The 12,899-nt window shown below is 40.2% G+C and overlaps 1 protein-coding gene across 2 annotated transcripts in view; it reads right to left on the bottom strand.

Annotated features, from left to right (window-relative positions):
* The window catches only part of si:dkey-112m2.1 (transmembrane protein 132C), a 69,701-nt gene that overhangs the window by 19,508 nt on the left and 37,294 nt on the right, over positions 1–12,899 (bottom strand). For both annotated transcript variants that reach the window (XM_061292548.1, XM_061292549.1), the window contains one exon: positions 7,843–7,986. In XM_061292548.1, the coding sequence (XP_061148532.1) occupies positions 7,843–7,986 (144 nt within the window). The remainder of the gene's footprint in view (positions 1–7,842; positions 7,987–12,899) is intronic.

The following is a 12,899-nucleotide window of genomic DNA, read 5'->3' as shown; positions in this document are numbered from 1 at the left end:
TGCTTTTGTCAACATCGCTTTCCTCAATCTGATTGTTGGGGCTCTGCTTGAGTCAATATTGGACATCAAAAGACTGCTTTAGAAATGGGACCGCACGACACAACAGAGAACAACTGCGAGATGTAAAAGATACAGACAGGAATCGACTTCCTGACTTCACGCTTCAGCGTTACCTGGATTATACGGTACGCCGAGGCTGAAGTCTGAGTCCCGAAGGGTTCAATCAGGGATGTTTGACTGTGCACGTACCAGTTCACTGATAAAACGCGAGTCTATTCTATGATAGAACCCGCAGTAAATATCTAATTTATGTCCTGAGGTGTTCAGGGAGAGACTCATACGAGGCCGAACGAACACGGTATATACCCGAGAAGGACGATGTGCTATCGGTCATTACACCGAGATTAGATTAATTTTATTTCATTAGCGGCGGGATGTCAGTCTGGATTTCCATTAAAGACGACGGCATGGGTTGGGGACAAGTCTCATGTGCTGCATTTATTTCTGATTGCATGATGACACACAGTCACGCAGGATTCGTAGACGCCGTTCATTCCAATTAAATTAAAAACTGTTGAAAGTATGGGCTTATTCAAACAGAATGGAAGCAGTCAGAAAAGAGCAATTCAAAATGCATCAGTGGAAAAAAAGATGCCGTGGATGATTGGCTTATAAAGGATTAGGGAAGGTATTCAAATGCGGTATCGTGAAAAGAATGTATGTTTATATCCGTACATATGTCGCTTTAACCTACAGAAGTTCACGTCGGTAAATTAGTCTACCTCAAAGGGTAATTGCTTCTCCTGCCTTATCTATGGTGTTGAAAGGATTTTTTTTTTTTAACAAGGCCAGCTCACATCACTTCAAGGACACGCAGGAAAAGAAAATTATTTGGCTGCTTTGATCGTCAACGGGATATTTTTTCACTTCAAAAATGTATTCAGTCATCCGTGTGGTATTAAAGCATTCACTGACGGTCTTTGATGAAGGTAATGTTTTAAGATGATTGACAAAGGGGGGAATTTCTTTTCAACGCACACAATTAAAAGGTCAAAATTAGTTGAATGAATTCATCTTTACGGTTTCACTGTACTAGTAACGGAAGCTTATGTAAATGGGATATTGTGCTACGGTCCATTCGTCGGAACATCAAGAAGGTAACTAACGTTCATGCATCTTGCCGAGCCGCGAGGACTTTCCGCCATTTGCCTCCGATCGACCTTTGATTTAACTCGAGCTGTAAAAGCGGGCCGATTGGTCCGGCTCGGCGTAGCCATTGATTGCGACGCAGTCACTCGCCATTTGAGTTACGCTGAGCGCAATCAGAAAGAACAGCGCGAGGCTCTCTGACCTCGCCGGCCAACCAGAGAGACTGAATATCGAACTCCTTTCTTGTTCAATCTTCACTCATCATTGTTCTGTCAATGACTCCAGTTCCTAATTACTCTCAGGCATAGGATAAAGCCGCCTCATAGACACATTCGCTAAGCTAAACAATGCACGTTTTGCATGGAATTGCATCTCCTGTCAGCGGTGAATAAACACACCCTTCTTTATTGAATCTACAGTTATCTCTGCAATCGTAAAAATTATTCAAGAAAAGCAAATTTGTAGAACATAATTCCATTATCCAGCGACGGCACTCTATGTGAATATAAAAATGTCTCCAAAGGCGGAATTTTGACAAGTGGAGGCGAAAAGTAATGGTCTTGCATTTGATACGACGGGAGGAAGAAATGAACGGAAATGGGGAGGAGTGATGAGAATGTTTCCACAACACGTACACAGCCTGGAGCTACAGTGTTATTACCACGCCGTGAGAAAAATCGATCAAACAGGGTGACCCTGTACGTCTTGATTCACGGCTTCATTCGTTATGAGAACAGTCTCCAAGATGTGTTATATAAACATAAAAAGTTCATTAAAAATATTCAAGCAAACCCAAAGATGATATCTCAAGTGGCTTCGAAGTCGGACGATGTTACATTGTCGTCGGGGTTCGTTCACGGTCGCAAATATTTGTTAAACGGTTGCCAGAAGAGCTTGTTGACATTCAAAATCAGTCTTCTCGTAAATGTTTTTATGGTCATATATATACGTGTATTAAATTTCTTTCTTGTGAATGAGTTGTCAGATAAAAAATGGCTACATTGTGTCATTTTGAAAAAATGTGAATGTTTGCAAAGCAAAAACAGGTAAATATGTTTAATCCTAAAACACGTGCGGCTTGTAATACGAGATAAATGAATAAAGCACTCAGTCAGAACTTTAAACAAGACAGCGCTAAAGGTATTTATTTACTCAGGATATATTTCTCAAAAATGTATTTCTCCATATTCATTAGGCGCCGCGGTACAAGGTGTTGCGCCAGATAGGCGGGAAGAAAAACGGCCGTGCTCAGTGTTGCGTCGCCTTTTTTAGCCTCATGTGATATGGATTCGGAGGTTCTCGGAGTGGGAGGAGAAATGGAAATACGTAAATATATGACTCGCTTCAAGGAAGCAATGATAGAAAAAGTTCATTAGTTCACAACTTCACATGGAAGATAAAACATAGCTTGGCCATTTTTTTTTTCCAGTATCTAATTCGGTCAAATGTTAATCTATATAACTGCCTCAGAGTTGTGGTGCATAAAGGAATTTTCCCTTTTTTCCGCTATGCTAAATATTTGAGAGCAACAGAAGCTTCTAACTTATTGCAAGGATATTTGCTTCTCTGTTTCACGGAAAGACCCGCCGAGGATTACCTGTCATCTCTCTCAACAGATGGCTGGGGCAAACCAAACACAGAGCCTTGACTACACTGAAGCTTTCAAGTGAGCTTCAACCTGCTACTGAACCTACTTTCCACTAGCTTTCATGCCCAGCCACCAACCCTCAAAAGATGTATTAAAGAAGAAATTCACGTAACACCAAGAAATATGTCTGCAGGCTACAGCGGGTTTCAATCGGGCTAGCGAGGAGGTGTTTACAAACGGTACAGTGGCCTGCTTCTATTAAAAGTCAAGCTCGGACTGGTACCCCAAATCTCCGTTCCGTAATTGAATTTTATATTTTTACCGGTTGACCAATAATAATGGCGTTTGGGAATTCACTTGACGCAGGAGTATCCGTTTTTTTTTTTTTTAATTATTGAAATGGCTATTTTGGCTATCACAGACAATATATAAGAAAAATGGTATTAAATTAGGCAATCACATTAGACATATTCATCCTTCTTTTCATTTCATCTCGACAAGGAATCCCACAGCAGGTTATTTGAATGTGGCGGCTCACTTCATAACGCTGGCGACTTTCCGGCCATAAACATGCATGAGTATTCTATTTGTTCACTTGTTTGTTTCGGTCAGACAGCCTAATGCAACTGCGTGCATACACGCAGATGGGACTTAGTCCATATTTATTGTAGGAAGGAAGAAAACATTTGAGCTCTGCACATTCTTCCATCTTAGCACTCACTCGCATAATTGCGCAGTCAATTTCGGCATATCTGAATAAGCACCGAGGGGCAGTGGGAGGAGGTGTGACCTGAGGCAAACCATAATGATCAGTCTCCCTTGTTAAAGTCTTCACCCTCATACATCCTTATTACTTCTTCTATTGCCGCGCCGAGTCGAATAGAAGGATTTTTTTTTCCCCCAGTTGCATTTGATGAGAAGTAATGCAAACAAAAAGGTCAGTCAGACTTTGAAAATTATTCCTTTACTACCCGAGTTCATTTGAGGTCCGACCGGTCCCGACTGCAATTTTTTGTGATGTATAAAAGTAGATCTATTTCTTCATCTTCTCCATTTTAGTGCCGTCTTAAAACTTCCACTCCTCATGAAGGCGGCAAATTCCTGTCTCCATGCGTTTGAAAAAGCATGCTGATGGAAAAATAAAACAAATTTAAAAATTAATAAAATAAAAATTAAAAATAGATAAATAAATAAATAAATAAATAAATAAATAAATAAATAAATAAATAAATAAATAAATAAATAAATAAATAAATAAATAAATAAATAAATAAATAAATAAATAAATAAATAAATAAATAAACGGTCATATTAATATGTCCGCTCAGGATTAATGTAGATACTTTTGAAATATGAGTAAATGCTTGACCTTAAGCATTGGTTAAAGGACAAATCGTTGGGTATCGGAGTATCACTTTTTAGAACAAATGTAAATGTTTCCGTTTAAGGGTGTGCATAAAAGGTTATTTAAAACTCAGTATGAACCCCCAAAGCAACACAAATGACTCCACGTTAAGACCACTGCATGGGTTTATTATCGGGGAACCGGGACACTTTAATTGACCTATTTCATCTTCCTAAGCGAGCAGGTGCTTTTGTGTCTGATGACCGAGGCGCTGCTTTCATAATCCATCAGCTCGCTTTATTATCGCCCGGAGACCGAAGCGGTCAAGCAACAAGTTGCTTGTGGATAGATGTGCTTGGAACGGAACCCTCCGGAGAGACATAAATACTTTGATTACTTATTCTTGATCAGGCTTGTGATACGTTGCCACGAAGTACATGGGGTGCGAAAAAAATCCCACATACATCCACTTAATCATTATTTGAATTATTATCTTAGACAATACTGTGCCAAGAACCACCGTGTGATCCTTGCAGTCTGGATAGAGATGTCCTCAAGCAAAATTGCTGACCGCAAAAGTTTGGGATAGCAATCAGCATTTGTTGGCTGAAAAATGCTGGATTGGCGCCGGAAGAACCTCTATGGTGCAAACTGGAATAATGAAATCCAAAAGGCCAAGAGAGGATAAGACACAGTTATATTGGGTACACCATTTTGTGAAAAACAAGACTTTAACTACATTTACTGGGGACAGGGAATTGATATCATTTCAGGTAAAAGGTGAAAATATTACATTGTGGGCGCTATAGATATCATAAAGAGAGATGATGATCTTTTGAGAGCAGTTATGGATCGTCATTGGGAATCATATGTGAGAGAACTGATTGTACTGTATTTTCCGGACTATAAGGCGCACCAAAAAACCTAAAATTTTCTCAAAATTATAGCCTTATAGTCCAGTGCGCCTTATATATGGACCAAATTCCAAAATTTAAACTGGCCCGAAGCATTGTGTCATGAAATCAATCATAAGTGGCCCGCTGAAGACTATTGAATCATGAATCAAAAAGACTGTGGATCATTATTTTTGTGATTATAAAGTAATTTGTTGCGTCTGAAGTTGAAATAAAAAAAGATAAAATGGAGAATGATTTGATTTGGATTAAAAATCTGACATGATGCATTAAAGGTGCGCCTTATAGTCCGGTGCGCCTTATAGTCCGGAAAATACGGTTTTCAAATAAATCAACAATAAATAATCTCTGAGAAAAAATATGACTTTTTAACCTGAGACAACCACACATGAAGACTTAAAGAGGTCATAGTGTAATTTAAATTGTCAGGTCACGAGGACCAAAAAGGACACTAGGTCACCCAGAGGATTGTAAAACTTAAAGGATTCTACATTAATTGCCGTCCTTTCTTTATGAATAGTAATAAAACGCGACGCTAAAACCATTGTGTGTCACTCATCTCATCCTTGAACTCTGGGGTTCTTCCAGTCGTGACGCTTTCACTGTGAACAAAATGAGCTTGAAATGATTACATGAGTCATTAGCTGTTTCAAACGAGAGACTGCGAGACTTTTTAAGTCGACACTAATGGGATGAAAGTCAAGTTCGTGTCTATCAGTTGATGACGGTATTGATATTTTTTTTCAGTATGGTATTTTAGTCGCTTTGGAAGCAAGACATTGTGTTGCTTCAAGAGCTTCAACCAAAGGTGATTGAATAGCCTGAGTCATCGTGTCTGTTTGGAAGGTGACGCAAAAGAACACGATTAATCAACTTCAAATGATAAAAGTTATCGCAAATAGTCTGTTCAATCTCTCAAAGTAGTCTTTTTTTTCGATTCCAACAAGTGCTGGCTAATTTTGGATTTTCTTTCTACTTCACCTGAATGACGTCTTTTCTATCTGAGAATGAAATGACAGGTTTGAATTACTGCTGGAAAATTGCACGCAGGATATTTATGGGGAAAGATTAAACGTTTAATTAATATAGCCAATTCAAGGATTTCAAACTCAATTGAACTATTGTTGGTGTTCCATGCGCAGCCTGTCAAAGACTAGCAGTTGTTTTTCTTGGTGGCTTTAAGGACCTAGCTGGTCTAGCTTAGATCCAGATCTTAATTTAAGGTTCTATATCGTGGTCTAATGATTTCAATTCAGATCTTGGCTCAGGCCAACTTCTCAAAAACATGCATTGACTGAATGGGAACGGTTGTTTTTCAGGTGCAACATAATTATGCCCAAAAATGTATGGTATGGATATTTACAATTTTTGAAAGAAATCTTTTTCAGATTTTCTATAGCAAAAGTTCTTTTGTATTAAAGAAAATAATCATAGACGTTAGATGTCACATTATCATTTCAGTGCTTGAGGAAGTCTTTTGTTGCAGTCGGGATACAATAGGTGGTTCAACACACACGACCTCGATTTGAACAGTACGACTCACGTGGTCACCCCAGAGAGGCTTTGAGGGAGATAAATGTAAATCAGAGACAACCTATCGTTCATGAATGTCATCATCTGGAAAGCCAGGTCATCACCTCATGCAAGGTTGCGCTATTTCCGGTGTTAAGTTTTCGTTAATAAGATGGCGTATATACATAAGGTATAAATTTATTAATCAGTGCTTAACCATAGGATCCTAAAAGTACGATTATTCTGGTCTCAGCTTGTGTATACAGTAGCATCTTCAATACGTGGCAGTATAAATTGATTTTAGGATCAATGATTTTTAGAGCTTCACTTTTTAGAAACGAATGACTTACAATAAATGTCCGGCGAAATTAGTTGGAGGTAATAATCCTGCCGGATGTAAAATCCGCAAAACTATGAGCTGGTCCTTTGTGATTTCCGCACATTGATTGCGAAAGGTTTGTACGGTTTAGAAAATGGACAGAAGTTTAAGTTGTTTTGGTAGTTCACATTTCAGTCGATAACCTCCACTTACTGTTCCGTTCCGTCATTGAGTGGCTACCGCTCCACCGTGTCGATGAATGGAAATGAGTCTTTTACAAACTTTTTTTCCACTGAGCTCAGAGAATCAAAAAAGGATCTTGCACTTATTTTTCTTAGGGACAATCAAAGTCGTGTCTTTTTTCAGAGGGATCGTTGCAATGCTTGCCAGGATTCAAACTCCAAAACTGAGAACTATCAGACAAATGGCGGCCATTTTGTTTCTACAGACTAGGTAATATTGTCATGACGACATGATATTATTATATTCCATATGTACATCCATCCGTTTTCTGAACCGCTTAGTCCCCACGGGGGTCGCGGTCGTGCTGGAGCCTATCCCAGCCGTCATCGGGCAGTAGGCGGGGGACACCCTGAACCGGTTGCCAGCCAATCGCAGGGCACACAGAGACAAACAACCATTTGCACTCGCACTCACACCTAGGGACAATTTGGAGTCTTCAATCAGCCTACCAAGTATCCCTTTTGGGATGTAGGAGGAAACCGGAGTGCCCGGAAAAAACCCACACGGGTCCGGGGAGAATATGCAAACTCCACACAGGGAGGGCCGGAGGTGGAATCGAACCCGCACCCTCCTAACTGTGAGGCGGACGTGCTACGCAGTGCGCCACCGAGCCGCCTATTCCATATGTACATTAAATTTCAAAATCCAGGTTGGGCAATTAATGCAGAATCATGCTTCATTTTGGTTGTAGCATCTCACCAATTGAAGACACCTTGGCATTTGAGTACCTCAGGCTCATATCGATTTAGGAGGCAGATGAGGTCAGACGTACCTTTGACCGAAGCTGTTTTCTTTTCTTCGGCAGTGAAGGGTGACGACTCTGTGACCTTCACTTCTGACATCTTGACTCACCGTCCACGATACCGGGTTACTGGCTCTCGCCCCCAGGAATGCCACACCGTCTCTCAGCTTCACCCTGGGAAACAATCCGATTCACTCGGTTAAAAATAAATACATCCTTCTCGTTCCTGGTCTTGTGTGTTAGGTACGGGAAGTTGAAGTCAATAAGTTCTTGGTCGACTTGGTATCCCTGACCCAAACATCGATATTTATCTGAAAACACTAATTTGGAAGAACTGTGAGACCTTATATTAACAAAAGAAAGACAGAAAGAAAAACGTAAAGTCAGCAGTTATACACGTTTGATCCAACAAAGCAGTAATTCATGCAAAAAATATCAGATGGTAGCCAAAAATTCTTTCTACGCTTGGACCATTTCCATTATGGATAACAACAAATCTTTTATGAGGGCTTGATTCAAAGTCAGACGTTAATTAGGTTCTTCGTTAGGAAAATTGAAGTGAGGAGACCGCGTGTTCATGTTTACAACTTTAAATAATTATTTTAGGTTGTTTTATGTTGAAACACAATCAGTTTAATCGATCTTGCGAAGGTTCGTGTCTGGAAAAATTGTAGTTATAGCGGATAAGAAGACCTGGAACGACAAGAGTTACTATTAAGAGATATATTTTCGTCAAACAAGAATGTTGGAGCATCTTCCCCCATTAGATTATTTGAGTCCTGCCTTATCTGGGGAGCTGCAAAAGACACAAAAGTAAGAAGCTCAACTTTAATGGGGAGTAATGATATGACCACAGCATCTTCTGTGATCAACCTGGTTTCTTTCATGGTATCCAGGCGACAGAGGCGATAATAACTCGGTGTGTCGCTCGCTATTCCTGATGGGAAGTGATGAGGTTTGTTGGCGTGGCGGAGAGGGAGAGCATTGATTGCCGTCTGGCCTCGTTTTTTCAAAGCCTTAGCCACCTTCTTCCACAGCAAAGTAATCATCGACTCACATACTTAGCTTTGCTGCGGGGGCTACAAGGTTGATCATCTAAAGAGCCAAAGACTTGTTTTAACTAACCCTGAAGTTGGAGGCGGTTGGCTGACTTCTTACACTTAAGTCAGATGGTCTGAAGTATTTGTTGTATCTAAGCAAGTGGCTCGGAAATATTGTAAATACAAAGAATCTCAGGGTCACTCAAAACTCAGCTCGGAACGATCAAACGGCATGCGGTAATGAGATTGGTCTCCCTAATATCGTTATTGGTGAGGGAGGGCAATGAAGGGATGGAATTTGAAGGGAGGTCCACTTTTCACATGCATCAGCACACAGGCCTGCATGATTAATTCCTGGAAATCCCGTATGGGTGGGATGAGTGTACACACGAGAGAAGAGCTTGTCACCGGCGACAGTTCCCTCGGTAATGACACACTTGGATGGCAGCTGCCCAAATAATAAGTCGACAAGTCACCTTGCTCCCGGGCATGGTCCTCAAAATGCTGAATGAAATACCGCGGCATATTAATATTAATGTAGCGTACAAAATGGGAAATGAAATGGAATATAAACAATTATTTATCAAGTCAAAGACTGACCGAGGGTCTTGAATGCAAAATAGTAACATTCGTAAAGAGCAGGGAAGGTTCGTTAGCATTGTGTGTTTTTTTTTGTTTAAAGGCTTGGAATACAAAAGGTCAAAAGAGCAGCAACTAACACTGCGGTACTGGAATGAATGCTGTATTATTCTAATTTAAATCCATCATAGCATTTTCATAATACTCCGGTTTTAAGGAGAAAAATGTCAAGGATGTCAGTCCAGTAGACTACCTTGGAACAGACTACCTTGGAACATTCTTTACTAAATTGCCTTCAGTAAAAAGCCTAAATGTCACGACTGATTGTCATTTTAGAAAAAATATTCCTTGACTAATGGGTCCCACGACGAGAAGTTAGCGTGGGGTTGAAATGCACACGTAAGAAGTTTGATTGCTTGAGTGCTTGAACACAACACAAATAAAATTACAAAAAAAAAAGCACGTTTTTTTTAAATACAGTTGATCGTCAGGCAACGGTTAAGAAAATTGCAAAACAATCTGCACCTCCACTCATAACAACAAACTGCCCGCAATTAAAATCATTAGAATCATGAATCAATGAGTCTACGGATCATTATTTTGTGATTATAAAGTAATTTGTTGCGTCTGAAGTTGAAATAAAAAAGATAAAATGGAGAATAATTCGATTTGGATTAAAAATATGACATCATGCATTAATGGTGCGCCTTATAGTCCGGTGCGCTTTATAGTACGGAAAATACGGTATTCAAATAAATCAACAATAAATAATCTCTGTGACTACAATCTGCAAACTGCACCTCCACTCACAATAACAAACTGCCCGCAATTAAAAGGCCAACAATTTTAATTCCAAGGCACAATACGTTCAGACAGGGAAGGTTAATACTTTCCTGTTCGGACTTCCACAAGATGGAAGATCATTACCCAAACGTCACACTGGAGAAGCGAGAGAAAAGCCGATATCTGCGAGCACTCACAAACAGCCGCCGACACAGCAAAGGCCCGCGTCTGTATCTGATATAAAGTTAACACACTGGCGCAGAGTGGGGCCACCGCATTGAGCTGCCCTTTCGGAGAGATAAATGGAAGTACGAACAATTGCTCTGGTATCAGTTCTGTCACAAAGAAACCACTTTTGCTTACTGCATCAGCTGCTGACTCCCAACAAAGGGAGAGATGGATGAAGGGGATAACTGCTGGCAGATTAGTTACGGCTCATCCATATACAAACCGCTTTCTTGGAAAATGTCGGTTTAATTGCTTGTATTCACAAATTAGTAATAGTTGAGTGACTCCACAAAGAGATGATTCAGGAGAATGCTTGCGATTCCAAGTCTATTAGCTAGGTAGCTATTACTAATCTATTAGGATGGTAGCACAGCTCCTGATACGTTCTCGCTTCATGTTTAAAATAATAACAATTGACACGCTGGCGGCAAAAGACAGGTGATGTCAAAGCCATTAATTCCACCGAGCTAGTTTTGCGCCAAAAACACTCAAGAGTCGATTAGTAGTAGTTGTGGGCGGGTATTTCAGGCGGTAGACAGAGGCAGATGCTGAGATAAAGAGGACGCTAATTCAATTAATGAGTTTGAGGCTGTTCCAGCCATTATCTGAGCGAGTTAAAAGTGCCGGTGCGTAACAACGCGTCTGCAAAACTGAGGGAAAGATTGAAGTCGCTACGCCAGACAAAGCGCCTTCACTCGTGTGTGTCCAAAACTTTTTTTATCCACCCGCCTTCATATTTTTTTATTATCTACCGTAATTTTCGGACTATAAGTCGCACCGGAGTATAGGTCGCACCAGCCATAAAATGCCCAAAAGAGTGAAAAAAAAACATATATATGTATATAAGTCGCTCCTGAGTATAAGTCGCCCCCCCACCCAAACTATGAAAAAAACCGCGACTTATAGTCCGAAAATTACGGTAATTTTTCCCACAATGTCAACTCAAATGGGCCCAGGGTTGGATTTGTTTTTATTTTTTGCGCCTATGGTGACGGAATCCCGTCTTTGTACGCAAGTGATTTGATATGAGAGGAATAAAAAAAAATTATATATGTAAAATATTTATTTTCTAGATAAGAAACAAGCAGATGGATATTGAGATGACAAGGAGATTTATGTGTGTGTCAGTTTAGCATGAAAGCTTTCCAATTGGATGATGACACCCATGGGTGGGACAGTGAAATATCCTCAGCTTGGCTCTGATCAGAAGGATTGAAAACGTAATAATTTTTTTTTATATAATCAGTCTTGTGGCCTACATTTAGGATGCAATGATCCTATTTGATGTTATCAGGTTTGAAAGCCAGTCAGAGGATTTCAGATTCCCACTTTTTTTTCTTTTCAAAGGGTGTGTTATTATTATGCCTTTTCCGTTCAGTGTTTACCACAAACTTTGATTTTTTTAAATTTAGTTTAAGGACTGAAGTACTTTTTAGTATGAAATACAACCTACTCTAAATCTTCCTAGCTCCTCCTTTAACTCAAAATTGATGCTAGTATCCGTGTAAACCGAGGACCCCTGTCATTTTTTAATACTTGGTATGAAAATTAGACAACAGACCTGTCGCGTTGAACAGATAAGCCGGTTCTGATCCCGTATTTGGACGTGTGCGGAAGGGGGCCAAGCAGTTTAATCTCGGGATGCAAGTGCGACGGATTATAATAAATTTGTAAACCTGCAGTTGGACGGGAGGCACAGATTAGCAACGATCCTGTAGGATTAAAAATCGACCAGAAAATAGCTCCGTTGCGAATATTAAAATCAAATTAAGCTGTTTAGCCCAATTACAAAGTTGCCTTGAAGGGTTTCAATAATGCGCCCATTATTTTTAGACCCTTTCGGTTTGATGAGGGCAAAGATATTAAAGTTAATGCTAGTCTATTTAGATACATATAAGGTGTTCTAGAAATCGGAATTCTCCAATGAGTGCAGAGATCTGGGAACAAAGACGTTTCGAAATCCAATGGGACCTTAATGATGCTGTGTGCCGAAAGCGCCGAATGCTTGCTCAGTCCTGACTTCATCTCCGAGTGATTTATTGACTGACTGACACAGTCGCTGATGGGTGCCTTGAGTCTGGAGAGTTCTAGTCAGGTAATCAGGTTCAGGGGTCAAATGTCACCATGCGTCATTCGGCTGTCCGGACAAGGAAGATTAGCAGTACTGCTGATGGATGGATGGATGGATGGATGGATGGATGGATGGATGGATGGATGGATGGATGGATGGATGGACGGATGGACTTTATTTATATGAATTTATTTGGATGGTGTTCACTGGAACCTCAGTTACCAAAATTTGAAGCTTAACTTTGTCGGTCCCTAACAAGAACCCGACAAGACAGAAAGCGATCTTAAAAAAAAAAAAAAAGCACCATTGCCATTTTAGAGGAACGAAGGTAGGCCATGATGTGACTGACACATCTGTCATCGTGTCAGTTATGGCCCATTCAGTCT

Source organism: Syngnathus typhle, linkage group LG12, assembly GCF_033458585.1.
Source record: "Syngnathus typhle isolate RoL2023-S1 ecotype Sweden linkage group LG12, RoL_Styp_1.0, whole genome shotgun sequence".
NCBI classification, from domain to species: Eukaryota; Metazoa; Chordata; class Actinopteri; order Syngnathiformes; family Syngnathidae; genus Syngnathus; species Syngnathus typhle.
Note: the sequence above shows the minus strand (reverse complement) of the source record. Positions and strands in the feature narration are given on the sequence as shown.